We start from the raw sequence: 26,289 nt of genomic DNA, 5'->3' as shown, positions 1-26,289 counted from the left end.
GAGTGACTGTTGGTTGGTTTTTAGCCCGCAGTACTGATACAGCAGATTAAAGAGATAACATGGACTTGTAGATCAACAGGGAATTCAAAATGAATAGCATGATACCAAGGACATGTTCTTGGCTTAGAATACTCACAAACATAGCATCACAATCATGGTGAACTTTTTTCCCATCAAATATCCCTACATGTCATCTAGAAAAAATATCACCTATTTTAATTACCCACAGAATGTGAGAGAGCATGCATATGTATCATCTGGGCTTGATGCCGGGTATCAAAATTCACTATTTTAGGTACTCTTAGAATAAAAGAAAATTTCTGTGGTATCAAATATTTTTGGTGCAATCAAAGCTCCGTTCATTTAACAGCAGTTCTGTCTTTATGCATAACTTGTAAAAAACATGCACTCTTCAAATTATGTACATCATATGAAAAATACAAGTGTACTGTGAAATTACACTTTTTAAGCTCCCTCAATCCCTTCAGCAGAAGTACTACCACTTCCTTAGCCTAACCCTCACACCAACCCTTAACTCTACCCCTGATACATTCCTATGCCATTCTTCCCCTTACCCTTGAGCTCTGTTTCACTGGGAACTAGAACATCTAAGTTCCTTGCCTCTAATATATTACCTATCTCTCTCTTCTCATCTTAGGTACCTCCCCACACATACATCTAAATAGCCCAGCATAACCATCAAGGAGGACTCCTCGATTTGCTCCTGCTTCTGTTCCAACTTCTAGAAATTGAAATACATTAAAGGGAGGATTTACAGCCCCTCTTAGTTGCCTTCTAAGATATGCAGGATATATATGGGAAGTATTCTTTCTCCCCTATCCCTGATGTATTTATTCATCATACTTAGTCGCCGTCTCCCGTGTTAGTGAGGTAGCACAAGGAACAGATGAAAAAATGGCCCAACCCACCCACACACACATGTATATACATAAATGCCCACACACGCACATATACATCCCTGATGTACAAGCATTAATATGCTATTGAAATTAAGAGGAGTGCTGAAATACAATTTCATTTCACCTGAATTATACAGTAAAAGAAATTTTACAGCTACGCACCAAAGTGCATTGTTGTAGCCTGTGAATTACATTTAGTTATGACCAAATGAAGAGGTATTATCCAATGCTCACTCTGTCCAATGGAGTATGGTCAGGAAAATAAATGGAAGCAGCATACAACGACGAATGCACACTTACAAACATTGTAACATATGACTCTACAACAGCTTTTTTCCGATATATTTCATATAAATTATTGACCTACACTACACAAAACATTACAGTACAAATTAATATCATCAGACATCACTCATTACAGATCACTAAGTCAAGAATGATGTGGCAGATTAAAGAGATAACATGGAACAACAATCTTAACACTCAATAGTTTAAGTAAAACATCTTAACTGCAGATTACAACATAGTAGAATAAGACCCTACCTTTCCCTGCTGAAATTGATATCAGTGTTTGGTGTGGCATGGAGGTGACGTTCATACCTCATCACAAAGTGCTGTGATGCTTGGTATTTGTTGCGGAACTTAGAATTAGCAAGCAAAAATCTGCAAAGAGGAATAAATTCCTAAGTAATAGATAAAGCTGGGTAAGGGATAGAAAATCTTTCTCAAATAACTTTAAGATCATATACTGTTTTCCTATTGTATGCATTTTTGTGTCAAAGCCTCCGAACATATGAAAATCATTTTCTACTGTTCTCATTATTGGTCAGGCTGTCACTTTAATGATATACAGAAATATATATTATGAGAGGAGAGACTGGTTTCTGCAATCTTAAGAAAAGCTAAAATACAAATATGCAAGAGAATCCTATCTAGCTGAGCTAAATGAACTCTATCTCTGACACCTGTTCCCACCTGGAACTCCCCTAAAAGGGAATGGCCATTGCAGTAGTCTCCATAACGATGGAAAAAATAATACAAGATAAATTTGTCCTGTTTCTAGAACACAATATCATACTGGACAACCAACACAATTTCTGCAACAGAAGATCCTGCCTGACAAATTTACTGGAATTTTTTAATGTTATTTATCAGAACTGGGACAAAAAATTACCGTCTGATGTAGTATATTCAGATTTCTGAAAGGCTTTCAATAAAGTACCTCACAAGAGACTTTTAGATAATGATAAAGCACACAGACTTGGTGAAGAAATCTGTACATGGATCAGAGACTGGCTTACTGGAAGAAAGCAGCATGTGGTACTAAAAGCCGAAGCCTGAGACTGGCAAGATGTACTGAGTGGTGTGCCAAAGGGGTCAGTCCTAAGCCCAATTCTTTTCATAACATACATTAATGACCTAGAGCACAGTCTCATATCTAAGATCTCCAAATCTGCTGACGATACTAAACTAGGGGATAGCTGTAAACAGGCAAGACTGCAAAATGATTCAGAGATATTAACTTACTAGCAAAGTGGTCAGACAGATGGCAAATGAAGTTTAATGTAGACAAAAGTTATGCACTTTGGGGTAAAGAACATATGTTATGAGTACAAACTATTCAGAAACTCTCTAACTAAAGTAAATGAAAAAAAGAACCTTGGAGTTGTCATTAGCAACAATCTGAAGCAAGCCATTTCTTCATGGGATGGGGGACTTATCACTGCATCTCATAAAGGTGAGAATAGGAAACATATCTTAATAAAAAGAACAGGAAACATAATCTAATAAAGTGTAAAATGAAGAACACAGCACTTACTTTCCTAGGGGTGAACTGATGGCTACAGAGTCATATCGAGGATAAATTGGCCCTGGAAGCTTCCTTGGAGGACTCGAGGCACTCCTCTTTCTTGGAGACATATATGGTTCAATACCAGTGTGCTTGGCTGGCTGGAGGTTGAAGTATGCAAGGAATGGTACCTGAAACAAAGATGAAATCCAAAAAAATCATCTGTGTAGCAACTTTTCTAACTAAAACTAGCTTTCTAAATCAAAAAGCACATTCTTGAGTCTTGACAAAGTGAGCTGAGGATAATACAGTATAAATGTTAGTGTAAAATGAAGCATAAAAGCTCAACCACCACTACAAACAACTGAACTTTGGTAAATGGCAATTGACAATGTGTAAACTGATGCAATATGGTCAGCCAAAAAATGGCATCATCATACCATGTGCTTTTTGCACCCTTGGGCCATTCAGAGAGCAATGTCCATTTAACTCAAAATAGATGGCTGGGTAAAAAATACCTCCTCATCACATTCTGTATAAACTTCAAAATGAATCTCAAAAAACACATTTAACAGACAGCCAGACACTATTTGCTTAATTTCAAAATATTTGTATGTTTGTTAACAAAATGCCAGTAGTCCATGTGTAAGTGAGGCAGAACGAAAAGACAGCAAACTGGGTCAGAAGAATGCAACTTGACAATCCTTAAGTGCTGGCTCACTATGCAGCCATCATTAACCCTCCCAATACCCAACAGCCTATCAGGAGGGTTAGTGATGGCTGTGCAGTAAGCCAGCACTTCAGTGGTTGACTGTCAAGTTCCACTTCTCTGACCCAAGTAGCTGTCTTTTCTTTCTGCCTCAACTACACATGGACTACTGGCATTCTGTCTACAAACAACAATCTCTCCTTTTCATATATAATACAACAGCAATTAACTCACACAACTCATTCTTCATACCTCTAGATGTTCCTGTGATGGGCACTGTGCACTAGCCCTGCCTTTTGGCAAAATGATAGGAGATATAGATAGAAGCAGTAGGCAGGAACATTTAAGCAGGGGCATTTGGTAAAAATATAGGTAGATGATGTTGATAGGAACATTAGGTAGATGGGGTTGGCAAGAGTATCAGCTAGAAGTAGTCAGTAAAATCATTTGGCAGGAGCCTCTGGAAACACTGCGCTAGAGTTTCCCCTCTGCCAGTGGCCTGCGAAGGGTGAGGCACTAAAGGCTAAAAAGTGGCACTGGAGTTCACTAGTTATAGAAACTCTATTGCCATGGCCACCCCTTTGAGGGAGTTCCAATCGGGAATAGACTATCAGAGATACAACAGATAGATGGGGAGACAGAATAACAATAACTTTACTATCACAGTAAGGACCACTTGCCCATCAACATTCTTCCAGCAAGCTTTACTCACTCTGAAACGAGTGAGGATAATAAAACATACTAATCACTTTCTTATACTATTTAATGCATAACAAAGATGAAAGATAAGAGGGCCTCTTAGGCCCAACCAGTGCACTATGCATAATGGAACATACAAATATACTTGAACAAAATATTACCATCTAATACTCTTCTTTTTTGGCATAATTCTCAGCATATCTTAGCACCTTCTTTCAATATACCTCACTCTTTTAAAGAGATGCTGAAGCAATCATCAATATGCATGTAAACATAAAGTTATATGAGTGTTTGTCAAATAATGGCAGACACTAAAACAGTCCCAAGAGTATTAAGGTGACCTAGCGTTAGTGGAATGCTGAAGTGCTCACCAAAAGTCATCTGTACAAAAGTTACATGAGCATATATTAAATAGTAGCTGAAACTTCTTTTCATAGGATGCTGAAGCACTTATCAGTACGCATCTGCTTATGAAGTTGAATGAGCATAAAATATGAAACAGTATTAACCTATAAATTAACAAAGACTTGACCTCTGAATCCAAAACCAGTCACTAAGATATCAAGGCATCCTACTTTTGGTAGGATGGTGAGGCACTCATCAATATACATCTGCATATGAATTTATTTGAATGTGTAAAATAGTGTCTGAGATAGATATGCAAATAAAACAACCATATTCTAACCACATGAGTGTACAAGTACACAAAATGTGGATTAGGACATTACGAGTACTCAAATAGTTATCCCTCTACTTCATGTCAAGGAACTCAAATTGGTTGATGGTCACACAACAAAAGTAACAACTCTGATAATACCATAGTAGAAAACAACCATCAACTGTGCCAAAAAACCTAGAAACCTATAGATGAGACCTAGTTTTACCTATAACATACGTTTGTGAATCAAGAACCATTGCAACACAAACCTCGCCAGGTGGAAGAGTGTCCCGCAGTGTATCGAGACAGACTTCCCCAGAACTTTTTTAAAGGGGAAGTAAATGTTTATAGTCGTGTTACTGGAGTGATAGTTTTCATACATGGTGCTTTGACAAGAAAATAGTGAAATTGGAAAAAATGTAGCTTAGACATTGAAGCTTATTGATACAGTGGTTAAATTGATGAGAACTACTACTGATGTTTGTGTAAATGAATTATACATTTCCCTTTTCCATAGGCAAAGGTTGAACCATTATGTGACATTCATTTTTTTCATTTCATTTCAAGCTAGGAGTTTCAGTTTTCTAAATTATTTCTTACACTTTTCATATGTATATATATGTATATGTGTGTGTGTGTGTGTATATGTGCGTATGTATGTGTATGTGTATGTATATATATATATGTAGAAGGCGACTAAAAGGGGAGGGAGCGGGGGGCTGGAAATCCTCCCCTCTCGTTTTTTTTTTAATTTTCCAAAAGAAGGAACAGAGAATTGGGCCAGGTGAGGGTATTCCCTCAAAGGCCCAGTCCTCTGTTCTTAACGCTACCTCGCTAATGCGGGAAATGGCGAATAGTTTGAAAGAAAAAGATATATATTATCCCTGGGGATAGGGGTGAAAGAATACTTCCCACGCATTCCTCGCATGTCGTAGAAGGTGACTAGAGGGGACGGGAGCGGGGGGCCAGAAATCCTCCCCTCTGTATTTTTTTTAATTTTCTAAAATGGGAAACAGAAGAAGGAGTCACGCGGGGAGTGCTCATCCTCCTCGAAGACTCAGACTGGGGTGTCTAAATGAGTGTGGATGTAACCAAGATGTGAAAAAGGGAGAGATAGGTGGTATGTGGGAGGTGGGTTGATTAGAAAGGGTAGTGAGTGGTGGGATGAAGAAGTAAGAGTATTAGTGAAAGAGAAGAGAGAGGCATTTGGACGATTTTTGCAGGGAAAAAATGCAATTGAGTGGGAGATGTATAAAAGAAAGAGACAGGAGGTCAAGAGAAAGATGCAAGAGGTGAAAAAGAGGGCAAATGAGAGTTGGGGTGAGAGAGTATCATTAAATTTTAGAGAGAATAAAAAGATGTTCTGGAAGGAGGTAAATAAAGTACGTAAGACAAGGGAGCAAATGGGAACTTCAGTGAAGGGTGCAAATGGGGAGGTGATAACAAGTAGTGGTGATGTGAGAAGGAGATGGAGTGAGTATTTTGAAGGTTTGTTGAATGTGTTTGATGATAGAGTGGCAGATATAGGGTGTTTTGGTCGAGGTGGTGTGCAAAGTGAGAGGGTTAGGGAAAATGATTTGGTAAACAGAGAAGAGGTAGTAAAAGCTTTGCGGAAGATGAAAGCCGGCAAGGCAGCAGGTTTGGATGGTATTGCAGTGGAATTTATTAAAAAAGGGGGTGACTGTATTATTGACTGGTTGGTAAGGTTATTTAATGTATGTATGACTCATGGTGAGGTGCCTGAGGATTGGCGGAATGCGTGCATAGTGCCATTGTACAAAGGCAAAGGGGATAAGAGTGAGTGCTCAAGCTGTTGTTCGCTGATGATACAGCGCTGGTGGCTGATTCATGTGAGAAACTGCAGAAGCTGGTGACTGAGTTTGGTAAAGTGTGTGAAAGAAGAAAGTTAAGAGTAAATGTGAATAAGAGCAAGGTTATTAGGTACAGTAGGGTTGAGGGTCAAGTCAATTGGGAGGTAAGTTTGAATGGAGAAAAACTGGAGGAAGTAAAGTGTTTTAGATATCTGGGAGTGGATCTAGCAGCGGATGGAACCATGGAAGCGGAAGTGGATCATAGGGTGGGGGAGGGGGCAAAAATTCTGGGAGCCTTGAAGAATGTGTGGAAGTCGAGAACATTATCTCGGAAAGCAAAAATGGGTATGTTTGAAGGAATAGTGGTTCCAACAATGTTGTATGGTTGCGAGGCGTGGGCTATGGATAGAGTTGTGCGCAGGAGGATGGATGTGCTGGAAATGAGATGTTTGAGGACAATGTGTGGTGTGAGGTGGTTTGATCAAGTAAGTAACGTAAGGGTAAGAGAGATGTGTGGAAATAAAAAGAGCGTGGTTGAGAGAGCAGAAGAGGGTGTTTTGAAATGGTTTGGGCACATGGAGAGAATGAGTGAGGAAAGATTGACCAAGAGGATATATGTGTCGGAGGTGGAGGGAACGAGGAGAAGTGGGAGACCAAATTGGAGGTGGAAAGATGGAGTGAAAAAGATTTTGTGTGATCGGGGCCTGAACATGCAGGAGGGTGAAAGGAGGGCAAGGAATAGAGTGAATTGGATCGACGTGGTATACCCGGGTTGACGTGCTGTCAGTGGATTGAATCAGGGCATGTGAAGCGTGTGGGGTAAACCATGGAAAGCTGTGTAGGTATGTATATTTGCGTGTGTGGACGTATGTATATACATGTGTATGGGGGTGGGTTGGGCCATTCCTTTCGTCTGTTTCCTTGCGCTACCTCGCAAACGCGGGAGACAGCGAAAAAAAAATAATTAAAATAAGATTTTGGAATATATAATTTGCATCTACAAAAATGATAATGGTAACATTTACAATTATTATCTGCATATCTCCTGACCTATAAAGTTCTAACTGATGTAGTTAAAGCATTTGTACTGGTTTAAGAGTTTTCTTACCTGGCCAGCTGGCTCAGGTTCGTCATCAACAAGTTCTGGTTCAGGTGAGGGGATAACTGGTGATGATGGCATATCTCCACGGCAGTGCTTTTCATGGGTCTGAAAAGTTATGTTTAGAAAGTAAATGAGTAAAGCAACTCCAAGTTGTCTTGCACAGCCCACATAATAAGGTAAAGATTTTAAGTATTTTTTCATATTCAAATACTTTTTCTTCAAAAGATCATAACACTTACCAACACTTGTCACACATCCCTGGTCTCAGAAATGTAAATCACATAAAATTCTAAATGTGGTTAATACAGCAGTCTCTTTTTTCATAGTAACCATCACAGAATGGGCAAAAATGCCTTCATTGAGGCCATCTCCAATGAAAGATCTTGACTAGGGTATGAATATGAGAAAAAGAATGTACAGGAGATAAATTTGAGCTCCAATGGTGTTTGTTGATCTGGCTCTTAAAGATGGAAAGGTTAAAAGAAAAGATGAAAACAGTTAAAGTGTTTCAAATCTTCACTGTTTGAAGGAAGAAGGTATAACAAAGGTCAATCCTCGGGTGGGTGGTCTCCACACAAAGACTACAGAAAGCAACAGCCAAATGCATGCTGCTAGTCCAAGCCTCAGTGCCTGGAACACAAGGAGACAGCTCTTGATGGCAGCACAATATATGATTAAAATCCAAAAATATATTCTAAAACAAAGAAGAATAATTACAAAATGATGTGGAAGATCATAAACACAAAATCTACCTTAGATAATCAAAGAATAAAAACTTGGTAGTTGAAATGCCAACAAAAAATGTAAAAGCTTCAAATGTTCAACAAAACTGCCATGTTCATGATATTCTTAAGAAATAGTAAAGTAAATTAATACTGAAGAAACAATACAAATATACAGCACAAAGTTATTAGTGCCTAATATTACTTTTAAAATATTTCTGACCACACATTCAACTTTACTTATTATATCATTAAACTGCACAGACTTCAGTGAATATCACACTTACTCTACTCCTGTGCTCATTTTCATATACTGTTCTTCATGCATTATGTATTTCCTTACATATCAATACATCTTGGAACTCCCTCATTCAGCTTTCTACCCCTCCCTTCAACTATAATGTTGTTTCCTATGACAGAGTTTGTTTCATCTTTTCATCACTTTTTAAAGATATCCTACAAATTCATACTCTATCATAATCTTGTCTGACATGTATATCGAGTCCTATAGTGATACAATAACTTGTCCTTTCTTATTCAAACAATTCATTTGTGCACTATATTAGATAAAGAGATCCTGGAGTTAAAATGAAAAGTTGGCACTTGCCACTGTCATTACTTTTATAGTAAAAAAAAAGTATTACTTTCTTATTTAGATCAATCTGCTCATTCCTTTAATCTAATGTTCGGTCTAATTTCTAGTTTACATATTTTCACTTTAGTTTGTATAATCCATCTTATCTAATTAGGTCAAACTCTTAATATGGTACCACTCATCATTTTAAGAACCATTTTTTGTGGCACATAGAAGCTCTGGCGCACTAATGCATCCCCATAGTGGCAGAGCATATATTGAAAAAATATTTGACCCATAGTGGCAGAGCATATATTGAAAAAATATTTGACCATCTACAAGGGTTTGATGTTTATTTAGCTGATGTATGTGGAACATATGGCAATAACTCTATGTAAATGGAATAAATTTCAAACAAAATTAAGTGCTGTACTATTATATGTAAAACATATAAGTCCCAAAAGCTGGGACAAAGCATTCTTTCATTCTCGTTGCCAGTGTATCAAAATACTGCATGTATATTTATGATCACGATTCTTTTACTCAATGAATAATCAGTGTCTTGCATATCAGATATCAAATAAAATACCAATAAAAAGGAAAGTCCACAGGCTTTTATTCATCTCAATATCCAGAAAACTCATCGCTCTTATCTTTATCCTCATGATGACTGCTTTGAAAGGATGAATTTTCACTCTCCATACACATTAGATCAGTGATACCTCTATTGTATGAGACAAATAATTAATGATGATACACAAAGTACTGGTTTATTAAACAAAGGTTGTGAGACCCTGCATGTTATCACGATGTCTCTTGAAATTCAGGCTAACATTGATGCTGTAATCATTCTCGACCTGACTCTCAGTAAATCAGATGTAAGGTAACTTTCGTAGGATTCTTTTTTTTAAATGCATCTTAAATTCCACAAAATATGGTATAATTCAATTTACCTATGCAAACTCTTATAGTACTATTCTTCATTAAGTACTGTTATTCTATAAAGTGTATCTATCTATCTAAAGTTTACCAATTATGGAGACTTTTGCTGTGGCCATTCCCTTGAGGGAGTTCCAGAAGAGAACAGGCATCAGAAAACATTATCATTGCACTTTAGCTGATGACTTTTTCAAATCACTTTACACCTTATAAACATAATGTAATATTTCATAGCTATTTTCATCCCTTATGAATCAACTATTATCTAATCATGAAAAAAAATGTTTTCATTACATTATAGCTCTAAATCTCTTTGCCATTGCTCATTTACCCTTCACATTTAAATACACAACCTTGGTATCTTAAAAAATTCTTATAATTACAATAAAATTATGAATCTGTGTGCAATTTAACAAAGAAATCTAAATATCTAAATAATTCTTCTTAATACGATGAAACCATGAATCTGTCTGCGTCTACATTCTTTGTGTAAAATAATGCATCTATAGAACTTTTATCAGTTATATAGTTACAAGTGCGTATCTTAAACAAAAAACTTTCAAGAAAGCATATTGCTTCAAATGGACAGGTAAAAAGCCAATACGTACTCAACAGATATTTATTTATTATCTTATTTATTTATTTTGCTTTGATCATTATCTTGTGGAGGCTAAGGTGAAGATTTGTATGGGTTTTCAGAAAAGAAGAGTGAATGTTGGGGTGAAGAGGGTGGTGAGAGTAAGTGAGCTTGGGAAGGAGACTTGTGTGAGGAAGTACCAGGAGAGACTGAGTACAGAATGGAAAAAGGTGAGAACAATGGAAGTAAGGGGAGTGGGGGAGGAATGGGATGTATTTAGGGAATCAGTGATGGATTGCGCAAAAGATGCTTGTGGCATGAGAAGAGTGGGAGGTGGGTTGATTAGAAAGGGTAGTGAGTGGTGGGATGAAGAAGTAAGAGTGTTAGTGAAAGAGAAGAGAGAGGCATTTGGACGATTTTTGCAGGGAAAAAATGAAATTGAGTGGGAGATGTATAAAAGAAAGAGACAGGAGGTCAAGAGAAAGGTGCAAGAGGTGAAAAAAAGGGCAAATGAGAGTTGGGGTGAGAGAGTATCATTAAATTTTAGGGAGAATAAAAAGATGTTCTGGAAGGAGGTAAATAAAGTGCGTAAGACAAGGGAGCAAATGGGAACTTCAGTGAAGGGCGCAAATGGGAAGGTGATAACAAGTAGTGGTGATGTGAGAAGGAGATGGAGTGAGTATTTTGAAGGTTTGTTGAATGTGTTTGATGATAGAGTGGCAGATATAGGGTGTTTTGGTCGAGGTGGTGTGCAAAGTGAGAGGGTTAGGGAAAATGATTTGGTAAACAGAGAAGAGGTAGTAAAAGCTTTGCGGAAGATGAAAGCCGGCAAGGCAGCAGGTTTGGATGGTATTGCAGTGGAATTTATTAAAAAAGGGGGTGACTGTATTGTTGACTGGTTGGTAAGGTTATTTAATGTATGTATGACTCATGGTGAGGTGCCTGAGGATTGGCGGAATGCGTGCATAGTGCCATTGTACAAAGGCAAAGGGGATAAGAGTGAGTGCTCAAATTACAGAGGTATAAGTTTGTTGAGTATTCCTGGTAAATTATATGGGAGGATATTGATTGAGAGGGTGAAGGCATGTACAGAGCATCAGATTGGGGAAGAGCAGTGTGGTTTCAGAAGTGGTAGAGGATGTGTGGATCAGGTGTTTGCTTTGAAGAATGTATGTGAGAAATACTTAGAAAAGCAAATGGATTTGTATGTAGCATTTATGGATCTGGAGAAGGCATATGATAGAGTTGATAGAGATGCTCTGTGGAAGGTATTAAGAATATATGGTGTGGGAGGCAAGTTGTTAGAAGCAGTGAAAAGTTTTTATCGAGGATGTAAGGCATGTGTACGTGTAGAAAGAGAGGAAAGTGATTGGTTCTCAGTGAATGTAGGTTTGCGGCAGGGGTGTGTGATGTCTCCATGGTTGTTTAATTTGTTTATGGATGGGGTTGTTAGGGAGGTAAATGCAAGAGTTTTGGAAAGAGGGGCAAGTATGAAGTCTGTTGGGGATGAGAGAGCTTGGGAAGTGAGTCAGTTGTTGTTCGCTGATGATACAGCACTGGTGGCTGATTCATGTGAGAAACTGCTGAAGCTGGTGACTGAGTTTGGTAAAGTGTGTGGACGAAGAAAGTTAAGAGTAAATGTGAATAAGAGCAAGGTTATTAGGTACAGTAGGGTTGAGGGTCAAGTCAATTGGGAGGTGAGTTTGAATGGAGAAAAACTGGAGGAAGTGAAGTGTTTTAGATATCTGGGAGTGGATCTGGCAGCGGATGGAACCATGGAAGCGGAAGTGGATCATAGGGTGGGGGAGGGGGCAAAAATTCTGGGAGCCTTGAAGAATGTGTGGAAGTCGAGAACATTATCTCGGAAAGCAAAAATGGGTATGTTTGAAGGAATAGTGGTTCCAACAATGTTGTATGGTTGCGAGGCGTGGGCTATGGATAGAGTTGTGCACAGGAGGATGGATGTGCTGGAAATGAGATGTTTGAGGACAATGTGTGGTGTGAGGTGGTTTGATCGAGTAAGTAACGTAAGGGTAAGAGAGATGTGTGGAAATAAAAAGAGCGTGGTTGAGAGAGCAGAAGAGGGTGTTTTGAAATGGTTCGGGCACATGGAGAGAATGAGTGAGGAAAGATTGACCAAGAGAATATATGTGTCGGAGGTGGAGGGAACGAGGAGAAGAGGGAGACCAAATTGGAGGTGGAAGGATGGAGTGAAAAAGATTTTGTGTGATCGGGGCCTGAACATGCAGGAGGGTGAAAGGAGGGCAAGGAATAGAGTGAATTGGAGCAATGTGGTATACCGGGGTTGACGTGCTGTCAGTGGATTGAATCAGGGCATGTGAAGCATCTGGGGTAAACCATGGAAAGCTGTGTAGGTATGTATATTTGCGTGTGTGGACGTATGTATATACATGTGTATGGGGGTGGGTTGGGCCATTTCTTTCATCTGTTTCCTTGCGCTACCTCGCAAACGCGGGAGACAGCGACAAAAAAAAAAAAAAAAAAAAAATATTGCTTGTCGCTGTCTCCTGCGTTAGCGAGGTAGCGCAAGGAAACAGACGAAAGAAAAGGCCCAACCCGCCCACATACACATGTATATACATACATGTCAACACATGCAGAATGTACATACCTATACATCTCAATGTACACATATATATACACACACAGACATATACATATATACACATGTACATAATTCATACTGTCTGCCTTTATTTGTTCCCATCACCACCTCGCCACACATGGAATAACAACCCCCTCCCCCCTCATGTGTGCGAGGTAGCGCTAGGAAAAACACCAAAGGCCCCATTCGTTCACACTCAGTCTCTAGCTGTCATGTAATAATGCACCGAAACCACAGCTCCCTTTCCACATCCAGGCCCCACACACTTTGCATGGTTTACCCCAGACGCTTCACGTGCCCTGGTTCAATCCATTGACAGCACGTCGACCCCGGTATACCACATTGTTCCAATTCACTCTACTCCTTGCAGGCCTTTCACCCTCCTGCATGTTCAGGCCCTGATCACTCAAAATCTTTTTCACTCCATCTTTCCACCTCCAATTTGGTCTCCCACTTCTCCTCGTTCCCTCCACCTCCAACACATATATCCTCTTGGTCAATCTTTCCCCACTCATTCTCTCCATGTGACCAAACCATTTCAAAACACCCTCTTCTGTTCTCTCAACCACACTCTTTTTATTTCCACACATATCTCTCACCCTTATATTACTTACTCAATCAAACCACCTCACACCACATATTGTCCTCAAACATCTCATTTCCAGCACATCCACCCTCCTGCGCACAACTCTATCCATAGCCCACGCCTCGCAACCATACAACATTGTTGGAACCACTATTCCTTCAAACATACCCATTTTTGCTTTCCGAGATAATGTTCTCAACTTCCAAACATTCTTCAAGGCTCCCAGAATTTTCACCCCCTCCCCCACCCTATGATTCACTTCCGCTTCCATAGTCCCATCCGCTGCCAGATCCACTCCCAGATATCTAAAACACTTCACTTCCTCCAGCTTTTCTCCATTCAAACTTACCTCCCAATTGACTTGACCCTCAACCCTACTGTACCTAATAACCTTGCTCTTATTCACATTTACTCTTAACTTTCTTCTTTCACACACTTTACCAAACTCAGTCACCAGCTTCTGCAGTTTCTTACATGAATCAGCCACCAGCGCTGTATCATCAGCGAACAACAACTGACTCACTTCCCAAGCTCTCTCATCCACAACAGACTGCATACTTGCCCCTCAACAGATATTTATATATAACATAATAACATTCTAAATTGATGTGTGCAGCCCCCCTCCCCACCCAAAGGTGAAAAGAGAGTAAACAATACCTGAACTTCACGTAGACTATAGAATTCATTCTCACACTTATCACAGAGATAAATGTCACTGGATGGGGGTTGAAAAATAGCAGTTGTACCATTCGTCCCTTTTCGTTCCCCAGAGTGAGGACTTGGAGACAACAAAAGCTTTTTCGTGGAGTCTCTATTTCGCCCATCATAGCTAAACTTGTCATAATCCTGTAGAAAAAATTGACAATCAACAAACATGGCTTTTATATCATGGGAAAAATTTGATGGATAAAATCTGGAAATATTAACTGTATCATCAATATCTATATAGATCTGGGTATTTATGAATATACAGTATCTAAATTCTGCAAAAAATCTAAATACGTTTATTATAAATATTTCTAATTCACTTATATCTATATATCTGATGCCTGTTCCAATTGGAATTCCCTCAAAGGGGTTGCCACAGCAACAGAGCCTTCATAAGTAAAGAACTCCAGTGCCACTCCTTAGCCTAAGTGCCTCGCCCTTAACAGGCCACTGGCAGAGGGCAACTTTAGCAAAGTGTTTGCAGAGGCTCCTGCCTAATGTCCCTAATGACTACTTCTTTCTACTGCTCCTTTCGACTACTTTTATCTACTGCTCCTTGCTACTACCTCTATCTACTGCTCCTACAATTTTGCCAAAAGGCAGGGCTAGGCATAGTGCTCACTACAGGAAAATCTAGTTTCAAAGAATGAGCTGTGTGAGTTAAGTGATGTCATGAGTTACATATGACAAGAAGAGATTATATGTTGGTAAACAGAATGGTCCACATGTTAGTGAGGAAGAAAGAAAGGACAGCTACCTGGGTCAAAGGAGCGCAACTTGACAACCACAAAAGTGCTAGCTCACTATGCAAATGTCACTAACCACTCCCAATACCCAGGCGGGTAGTACTGGTAATATATATCCTTGGTCATTTGCTGCCTACCAACTACTACCTCCTAATTCACTTATACAACCCTAGAACCCATTTCATGAGGATCCTAGTTTCATATGGGTCTCTCAACCCAGTCTTAAACACTACTGCCTTCATGGAGGAATACACAGACATTTGGATGATCAAATGCCAATACATAATAACTTCATCAATGTCGTGAGCAACGGCAAATTAAGGACCGAATATTTTATTACTATGTGTGAGTGGTAAATGTGCGGTCTTAGTGTGTGTAGAGGTAGGGAGCTGTTGAAGCATTACTTGTAACACCTGAGGCCTGACCAAACCCACAAGTAAGTACCACCTCCCTCACATAAACCTGAGAGGCTGTGCTGTTTGGCTGCAGGAGGGCTGCTGCCATCTTAAAGGAACAAGTGAAGGTCCAACTTGAGAAATTATCATACAATAATAAAGCCAACAATATATATACTTCACTCCTTTTTGTATAACCAGCCATACATTATCCATGATACTCTACTCATTACGTAAAATTTAGCACAAAGGCCTGATTCTTTTACTGTCCCACTTCTTACACTTTTCTGTCATTCATTTATTTTTCAAACTCTTAAAATAAAGATACTAAATGGAACAAATACTTAGTTGTTTATATCAATAGCAACACTGCAACTGAACAGTATGACTATGGTACTCACTAAGTGATCAACTAGTCTTGGTAAATAGAGTATGGCCAGTGTTATCACCCTGGTGAACATCTTAAGCTCATATGGCAGAGATCAACAAATATCTTGCAAGTTTCAATGGCTCTTCTTCAAAACATTTTTATCTACAACTAAGCTGCTACATCCACCATTTGCTCAATCACACAGCTAGTGGCCAGGGCCCATGGGCCTACATACCTTCTACACTCTAGCTTACCTGACATCAAACACTGTGTGAGGTATCCACCCTCTTTTCAAATTTTTCCTCTCAACACCTCTTAATGTTCCTGGTGACTATGGGCAGCACATTAGATTAGGATTCCATCTGTCTATGTTTAATGTTACAGTACTTACTGCCACTATCAATTTAAGTGGTAATGTTTTACAGTCTGATTTTCACGCCTGCCACCCTGAGAAAAATTTTTCACATCGGATCAGGAACTATGTACTCTAGCACTCTACATGCATAAATGATGATACACTCATCTCATGTGCACTCCTAAGTAAGAAAGTGGCTGAATCACATACTATAAAGAGTGTACTGAATAATTTCAAGTTTTTTAGCAACATTTTTTCTTTTTACTCTGTATTATTAATAATAATCAGAGATTAACCATCTCATTAATCCAAGTGCCATCACGCAAGAGAGTGGGACTTCCTGACAGCATATCAAAATCATCAACAAAGGAAACATTTCAAGTGGCCAATTATCATTAGATATCACATTACAGCAACACTACCACTATACCCATCACTATTCATGACCTTCACCCATCCATCACTATCCACAACCACCCTCCATCCACCCATCATTATCCACTATCTCCAACTATCCATAATCATCCTTCATCTGAAACGACCTATCACTACCCTCCACTTCCACTCACCCACCATTATCCACTCATCTTCAACCATCCATCAATATCTACCAGCATTAATGCATACCCTTCAACATCCACCACCAACTCTGTCTAAACATCACACTCTTCCAACCAACCATCGATATCTACCACCATATACCTATCCATCACCTACCACCTCCATTCGCAATCAATATACATCACCACCTAACCATCAATATCCTAAATTACCCCAAGCTATCCTTCACTCACCTATCGCTAGCTAGCACCACCAACCACCTATCAATATTCCCCACCCATCTATCAATATTCACAGCTATTTCCAGCCAGCCATCAATACCCCTCACCACTCAACACCACCACCTCCACCCACCCATAACTATACATAATCCTGAAGGGGATAAGCTGAACCCTAGTTTTCGAATTCTTGTGAGAACGCTTGTTTGGTGGACACAAATAATGAAGGTGGATTAGTGTGTATATATATATATATATATATATATATATATATATATATATATATATATATATATTCTTTCTTTCAAACTATTCGCCATTTCCCGTGTTAGCGAGGTAGCATTAAGAACAGAGGACTGGGCCTTTGAGGGAATATCCTCACCTGGCCCCCTTCTCTGTTCCTTCTTTTGGAAAGTTAAAAAAAAAAAACGAGAGGGGAGGATTTCCAGCCCCCCGCTCCCTCCCCTTTTAGTCGCCTTCTACGACACGCAGGGAATACGTGGGAAGTATTTTTTCTCCCCTATCCCCAGGGATAATATATATATATATATATATATATATATATATATATATATATATATATATATATATATATATATATATATATATACTGGGGGATTAGAGCAACGACATCTCGGGCATATGCCCCTGACCTCCCAGTACAGTTGATCACATTCTGAAAAGTGAGGAAGCTCTGTAAGTAGAGAGACAGCACAAGTTGGAACTACTGTGTCCCGGTACCATATCTAATACTATACTTTTAACAATCAGTCATTTCCCAAGCGTAATCCAATTAACTGCCACAATGGCAGTAAACAAGCAAAGTAGAAATATCCTGACGAAAACATTTGCCCTGAATTTCCCACAACTGTATTCCGGCCATGTTTTTGTTGAGACACCCGCACAGCCCACCACATCAAACCTGACCATAACCCCGTGAACAGTGAGACTTATTTGAAAAGAAACGCAACTCAGCAACTTGCAACCAGTGGGGAAGGGAACGCAAACCTTATATATATATATATATATATATATATATATATATATATATATATATATATATATATATATATATATATATATCTTTCATACTATTCGCCATTTCCCGCATTAGCTAAGTAGCGTTAAGAACAGAGGACTGGACCTTTGAGGGAATATCCTCACCTGGCCCCCTTGTCTGTTCCTTCTTTTGGAAAAAAAAAAAAAAAAGAGAGGGGAGGATTTCCAGCCCCCCGCTCTCTTCCCTTTTAGTCGCCTTCTACGACACGCAGGAATACGTGGGAAGTATTCTTTCTCCCCTATCCCCAGGGATAGCTACTCCTCCTTGAATATCAACTGACTGTGTTCTACGTCTATTACCTATTCTTGCATCTTCCCTGACGACGTGGTCATTGACACGGCAGGACACTGTCGTATACAAACTCGACATATATGTATTTTTCTTATAACAATCGCTAGTTTTCTGATTTAAAAAAAGAAAAAAAAAATCGCGGGTACTCGTACAGGAATCTCGCAGTCCTTAATTTATCACGTGACGGTAGACTTGTCCCTTAAACGAAATAAAGATGAAAAAAAAAAAGAGGAGAGAAAATCACAAATAATGGGGTCAGAGATCCGTCGTTAGGTCTGACGGAGATGACCTCGACTTGCTATATGCTCCAGCCATCACGTCAACACACAATATGTGGGACACACACACACACACACACACACGACCTGTCAAGTGTTGTGGCAGAGGCTGTGAGGCAGACACGCAAGAAGCCAAACTGTGCTAGAGAGAGAGAGAGAGAGAGAGAGAGAGAGAGAGAGAGAGAGAGAGAGAGAGAGAGAGAGAGAGAGAGAGAGAGAGAACAACATCGTGAACGGTGAGGGAGGGAGGGAGGGGCGGGGGGGGGGGGGAGAGAATGTATTCAGGTTGACATGTGACAAGTGGCGAAGCTGCTGAGGCGAACTGCTTTTGACCGAACTCTATGTTAGGGGGAAGGAGGGTGGAATAATACCCCCCTCCCCCGGACTCCTTCCCTTCCCTGTTCCTCCTCCTCCCCCACCACCGTGGCCCCAAAATGTGTGTGACGCGTTCTCCAAACCAGTAACAGATAAACCTCCGAGCAAGAGCTTAGAAAACACGCCCACTTCACACCTGAGCCTCCCTCCCGCAACCCCAACCCCCAAGCCAAAGCGCAGCTGCTCCAGAAAAGAAATACAATTAACACCTGGACAGCAAACCACTCCTCCCCTAAATCTCTTACGATCTGAAGTATATGACTTTAAGATCTAAGATGCTCACGGGAGAGAAGTGAAATGTTTTCTGAAGGAGAAGAATAAACTGGTTGGGTGGTTGGGTCGAAAGGGTAACAGCAGAGGGAAAAAATCTGTAAAAAAAACAAACAAAAAAAAAATAACCCCACTCGAGCGAAAGAAAATCTGATAAACTAGTAAGCACTAAGAGTTATGTGACGCAATACATCATACGAGAGACTGCTGCGTCCACCTCAGTGAGAGAGAGAGAGAGAGAGAGAGAGAGAGAGAGAGAGAGAGAGAGAGAGAGAGAGAGAGAGAGAGAGAGATTCAAGTCTAAAACGACCTGGGAAACAATCGAGGTAACGCGAGAGACACTGCGCTTAACTGGTGTTCCAAGTAACACTAAATGGCAACAATGGTCGGGAGAGAGAGAGAGAGAGAGAGAGAGAGAGAGAGAGAGAGAGAGAGAGAGAGAGAGAGAGAGAGAGAGAGAGAGAGCACTCGAGGAAGCCCGCAGGCACTCTACTTCAGGACACGAGGACGGACACCATCTCCTCTGTATGACAGATACTGTCTCGTCTATGTGCGATTATCTCGTCTGTATGAGATACACTATCTCGTCTATATGAGATACTATCTCGTTTGTCAGACTGGAGCGCTCTTAGCCCCCCCACCCCTACGGTATAAAGAGCACAGAAGGGATCGTGCCGTGATAAAAAAAAAAAAAAAAAAAAAAAAAAGGCTTACTGGAAGAGCAGAAATGGCCGATTCGTCTCTACGGCAGAAGGAGAGGCACAGGTTACGGCAGAGCAAAGGCGCTAACCGCGGGAGAAAGTGACAGGATTTGGGGAATACGAGGATAGGAAATGTGGATTCGTTCATTGCGTGCGTTCCTCGAATTCAGAACACAAAGATGTCTGAATGGGACAGCAGGATGATCAGCAAACCGTATCAAGGAGAACGCGACCTCGCGAACTGTAGATGTGCACCTGTTCCTTGAGAGAGATTACAAAGACAACAGTCACACGCTCTGTACTCCCGGCTCGGCTCGGGAAGGCTTCAGAAGCTGCAATCAAAGCATGAATGAGGAGCGACAGTCATGAGGGAAACGAGAGGCATGCCTCAACACCCGCAGTAATGGCCCTCTGTTGTGTCCCCGCACACACACAGAAAGCATTATGCAGGAAGCAACAGCCACTCTTGCACTTAAATCTACCGAGTCTTTCTCTGGCTGCATTCATATGTATCATTTTCCTTTTCCTGAGGGAATACAGACGAAAGAATGGGTTGGCGCTGGACGAGACGTAAGATATACGAGGGTGATCTGGAGTTCCTTATGAAGGTCACTGTATGTAGCCACAGCAAAACAGAGAGTTAAAGGTATTACAGAGGTCCACTGCGTAGTATGCGGGTATGATGACCGTGGTCGCTCAGAACAGAAGCCGACTCTCCCAAGTGCCACCGTGGGGGGTTTGTGATGGCAATGCCTGGGGAGTACACTGCATTGTCCTGTAAACAGGTAGAAGTTTAGGTCAGTCTTGCTCCTGCAAGTGACACAAACGAAGAACGTCAGGGACAGTCTTGCTCCTGCAGGTGACACAAACGAAGAACGTCAGGGACAGTCTTGCTCCTGCAGGTGACACAATCAAAGAACGCCAGGGACAGTCTTGCTCCTGCAGGTGACACAATCAAAGAACGTCAGGGACAGTCTTGCTCCTGCAGGTGACACAATCAAAGAACGTCAGGGACAGTCTTGCTCCAGCAGGTGACACAATCAAAGAACGTCAGGGACAGTCTTGCTCCTGCAGGTGACACAATCAAAGAACGTCATGGACAGTCTTGCTCCTGCAGGTGACACAATCAAAGAACGTCAGGGACAGTCTTGCTCCTGCAGGTGACACAATCAAAGAACGTCAGGGACAGTCTTGCTCCTGCAGGTGATACAATCAAAGAACGTCAGGGACAGTCTTGCTCCTGCAGGTGATGCAATCAAAGAACGTCAGGGACAGTCTTGCTCCTGCAGGTGACACAATCAAAGAACGCCAGGGACAGTCTTGCTCCTGCAGGTGACACAATCGAAGAACGTAACGAAGTGGAACTGAAACAGCCCGGCAGAGCGAGGGAAAAAAATATATGTATGGCACACATTTACCATCTGGTCTCCATAAAAACAAAAAACGAAAAACGAAGTTCCCGGAATTCAAAGGGCGAATAAAGGAAACTCCCCGATCTGCCCACGGAGGCAGAAGAGGGATTTTAAAGAAGACATGAAACTCACCTTTAAATTCCTGTAAGAAATAAAGTTGTACTTCTGGGACACCGGTTCCACAAGATCAAATGGGACTCCAAGACCAGATGTCATAATGAGAAACTGCGAGAACATTTTAGAAAGAACCTGAAGACATATTTGTTCGGCTGGTGAACAGCGTGAACAAATGAAGTGATAACCTTCGTGGTGGTTAACCCATTAAGAACAGGATACATAATTAAACCCTGGTCATATCACACTTCCACCATATAAAAGACTATCTTTCTCTAGAAACACATCCAGCCAATAACTATCACAAGTAACTGATATCATGCCTTTATCTCCGCGTCCCTATTTACATGCGCCTTCCTTTCCCTGGTCGCTAAGTGATGCTGTACTGACTCCTGTGTTTGGTTATTGCAATCAACTACTGATGACGTAAGTGTGACAGCGAGTAGTAACGGTGACAATGGCGATGGCAGGATGGGTACTAGTGGTGCGTGTGAACCGTAACGGAAGCGGTAGAGCACAATTGGTGCCACAGACCCGCCAGTGTCACCTACACCACACATCTGTACACTCTGGTGCTACTACAATTTCCCTTTCATCACTATCCCTGCCCATCACTGCATTTTCGCCTTTACGAGAATATTTAAGATAATAATATCAGCCAAGCGATAAACCCCCCAAAATTCTTGGCCTAAGACACCTCAGACACACTGTGGCACCATCAACATTGCTTGGCAATACAATCAATGCTAACCTTCACACAACACAATGCACTTGCACAGCAAACTGCAGGAGCAGCGAACTTCATATCTGTATCTCAGCCGTGACGTGTTCACCCATACATCCGGGTACGGAAGTGATCCCACATGCTGACACGGACGTGTGTAGCACGCAATATATCCACCCGCCGTGGCCTCGGTCGCCGCATCCAACCAACTTCGACGAATATCCACTCGGCTGACACTTTCTACGACGCAAAATCAATATTCAGTAAACTGCGTCTTAGTTCACTACTACACCGAGGCAAGTACGTGGCGATCACGTGCGTTTTCAGCGGATACCCAGCACGTGCAATATGCCGCAGGAAACAAGGTAGAGAGAGAGAGAGAGAGAGAGACAACAAATCCACTGCTCACTTGGCACTCGGCACCACACTACAAATGGCGCCAAAACACGTCCTGGGGAGACTGTTTTCGTCATCCACTCCTTCCCCCCATTTCGCCCGCTGATCCATCCGTCGTCCATCACCGTCGCGTACATCGTCCTGGACGGAGGTAGGCTGCACTCGGCGAGGGAGGTGTTCGCTGTGTTCTCGACATCAAACTCATTACACTCCAAGAGTGCGCGCAGCACTTCCGTCAGCACGGTGGGTGGGGAAGGCCACCTCCTCGTGCTATCCCCACCATCCCCACTCCTCCCCCCAACCGTGCGATCAGCTGTTGGCCCCTCTCGCACCTCACACACACACACACACACACACACACACACGAGCCTAACAGGTAAACACACTTGCGTATCCAAGGTCAGTACCGATGCCGCTATTTCCCTCGCCGATTCATTCAATAAACTTATCCTAATTCCCTTTTTTTTTCTTAATCTATTAGGCAACTATAATCACATTCGATTACTCTTATCGACGCAATAACGCTCCGCGGATCAAACTTCCCGCGCAGTGACGTCAGCCACAATGAAAGGGGGGCGTGCGCAGCAGACGTTAGAGGACGGGTGTGAGTGAACCTCTGTTAGTTCCCCAACATGTGGGTCTTTGGCCGCCAGCTTCCTCAACCCCTCCCCCCCCAACCCCAACCACCACCCTCCCCGGCTCATTCCATCACAAATTCACTCGCCCTAAAAACACACAAAACCTAATTTTTTTCGATTAATATCCATCACGCAGTTCCACGAATCAAAATACAAAAAACTAAAAACCCACAATATTACATATATCAATTATCGGACTTGTACTTGAATCTTCTTTCTCTTGAAACCTGCATAGTCGAATGCGCCATCCCGAATGTGGGAGAGAACAAAGACAATTTTCCTCGCTGAGTTCTCCCCCGAAATCCCGTTTTCTAAAGAGCTGATCACCACAAGATTTTTATTTTCGTTTTCCTATCCTCTCACCTCTCGTTACCACTTGCATGCAACTGTCAGTTCCAAAGGATTGGGATCAAAATATCGACCATACGGTACCGTTACGCAAGGTATGACGTATTCAACACAGTGTACCGCTAGATCAACAAACTGGAAATGCCCGGAGAACAGATACGTCATACACCATCGAAAATTCGCCTCTCATCACGACTTAACTTTGCTCGACGATTTCCAAAGCTCGTATGATGCTATCTACATATAACTGCACATCCAGTGGCAACTTGTGTTACTGCAATGGAGGGAATAAACTTATGAAATCCATGATCAAATCTTAACGTTTTGTTTATATTACATCGCGCGCTTGCGTCAGATGTTGATTTCACTACGTCTTAACCAACCAGAGAGCGTTGATCAACCTGTATTTCTGTATCACAGAGTAATACCGTAACTATACACTTCACTGTTTTTCATTTTTTATTAAAAAAAAAGCTAAACTAACAGTCTGGCATGTAATATATCCAAGTTACCTTCAACCAGGAGAGAAATAAGCCGTCATTACGGGAAATTATTATCATCATGGGGGGAAAACTGATCCAGCAGCATGTCCTTGCTTCCCTCAGCTCACGCAAAGAGAAAAAAAGAAAACTATCGAGTTATTGCCCATGGCGTCCTGTCCCTCTTGATGCCTCTACGCACAAACATACTCGAGAGTGTTTACTACTGATACCACAGATGATAACTCGCACCTGAGCGTGATCCCTCGCCCCTCGCGTTTCACTGGCTAAAAGGCCTCCCTAGATACAGCCCCAATCAGGCCCGCTCTCTAGTGTCGAAATCTGTTGAGTTTAACTACTCGCCTGGTTTTACCTGCAATCGTACCGCGGACCCTGGGCGTACTACACTCGTTGCTTCTGTACCCCGGTGGTCTAAATAAAGCTGTCAGTGGAGGCACCGTCTTCCCCAAATATCCCTGTCTATCAGTATCGCCTCCTGTCTATGTTCTTCCAGCTGTAGTGGGTGACATCTCTGTACCATCTCTCCATTTCCCAATCTCTATTTTGCCCTTCCCTTGTTGTTTACTTCCTTCTTTTACTTCTCATGTTTTCCTCTCTCTCCTTTCCCTGTTACTATGCCCAATGATCTTATCTCATATATCTTATCTCTTCAGCAGGTACACGTTTCCTTTCAGCGAGCATGACTCGAACCCATACATTAGGGTTTGTATTAACAATCATACATGTTTCACTTGTCAGGGGCACAGACATGTGGATCTGTGGATACTGGACACACCGGAACATACACGTAAACCTACCACTGTGATCCAGTGGATGTATTAAATAAGGTACATGGTCACAACCAATTTGACGCTGGGTTAGTATCTATCCAACGAGCATGCGTACTCTGGGACGATCTGTTCCCGCCGGAACCAATGAGCATCGTCTACTGGGGCACACGATAGATGGTCTCTTCGCAACTGCCGTCGCGTATACAAGCAGGTTTCACGTTTCCATAACTCCTCTCTACTTTAAGTTATGGTCTGCTGAACGATGCGAAATGAGCCATATTCTTCAAAAGTACATTTGCTCCTCACAGCACAAAGTTCAAAGACAAGTCCGGGTATATTAAACTTTAATCCATCCATTTACTGATACCATTAGGTGAGTCTTGATCTTCTAGTGGTCTGTTGTTATATCCAGGTCGTGGTATGTTAGAAATAATAAATACCTCTTTAATTCAAAGAAAAAAGATTTACTGACCGCATTTGCATAAAGCCACTTCATTATATATATATATATATATATATATATATATATATATATATATATATATATATATATATATATATATATATATATATCCCAACACATTACCACCAGATTTTCATTTCCTTGACAATATGAATTACTTCAACTATTTGCTTTTAAAAGAGTGGTACAGTGATCAATACCAGCTGCAGAATGTTGCAAAAAAAAGGTGCAAAATTACCATACTTATTCATACTCTCCAGTGCACGATAGTTTGTCCATGTTTCCCAGTTAGCCTAGGATGTCTCCTCGCCCAGTATTGTCAACTGCACATGTTACTAGTTAGGTCGAATCCTTGAGGGTCACTTGATAGGTAGGATTAGCTACCTATCTTCATCCTGTCAGACATGTTGTCACCAGAATATTTCACAAATCTTCATCTAACCCTCCGTCATACCATCATGTACAGCATATCAGCGCACATATAGCATATCAGTGTACAGTCTGGCTGTATGGTAGACCCACGGTCTGCGATGTATATTGTTCGTCTCTTCAATACACACACCTTTTGTCGCGGGCTTCGAACTTTTCTCTTCGTGTAAGCCTGTGTCAATAAAAGAATTTGAACTGAATTACACTTAAAAGCTGAGACATCACAAGTGTTGAAACTGCCAAGTCCAAATATATTTGAATCTTGGGTTGTATTTTGTCTTCAATTCTTATCACAATTTATGTTTTCTCTTTCCATGAGCGTTTTATGAACCACCAAAAGTTATACGAGTGTATAAAGCTGATTTGCTTTGCTGTTGAGCGTTTCTTTTATCATTATTATAATTTTTATCATTATCAAATACATGAATGTTCCATTTGCATATTTCCTCGAAACG

The 26,289-nt window shown here is 41.1% G+C and overlaps 1 protein-coding gene across 5 annotated transcripts in view; it reads right to left on the bottom strand.

Moving 5' to 3' along the window:
• The window catches only part of LOC139751882 (uncharacterized), a 91,433-nt gene that overhangs the window by 9,676 nt on the left and 55,468 nt on the right, over positions 1-26,289 (bottom strand). For 3 of the 5 annotated variants that reach the window (XM_071667536.1, XM_071667537.1, XM_071667539.1), the window contains 4 exons: positions 14,370-14,558; positions 7,695-7,793; positions 2,740-2,900; positions 1,464-1,583 (listed from right to left, as the gene is read on the bottom strand). In XM_071667536.1, the coding sequence (XP_071523637.1) occupies positions 1,464-1,583; positions 2,740-2,900; positions 7,695-7,793; positions 14,370-14,558 (569 nt within the window). Of the gene's footprint in view, positions 1-1,463; positions 1,584-2,739; positions 2,901-7,694; positions 7,794-14,369; positions 14,559-22,317; positions 22,974-26,289 lie in introns of those variants that run through there. The other 2 variants (XM_071667540.1, XM_071667538.1) reach the window with 2 other exon arrangements.

Source organism: Panulirus ornatus, chromosome 12, assembly GCF_036320965.1.
Source record: "Panulirus ornatus isolate Po-2019 chromosome 12, ASM3632096v1, whole genome shotgun sequence".
In the NCBI taxonomy this organism is placed as follows: Eukaryota; Metazoa; Arthropoda; class Malacostraca; order Decapoda; family Palinuridae; genus Panulirus; species Panulirus ornatus.
Note: the sequence above shows the minus strand (reverse complement) of the source record. Positions and strands in the feature narration are given on the sequence as shown.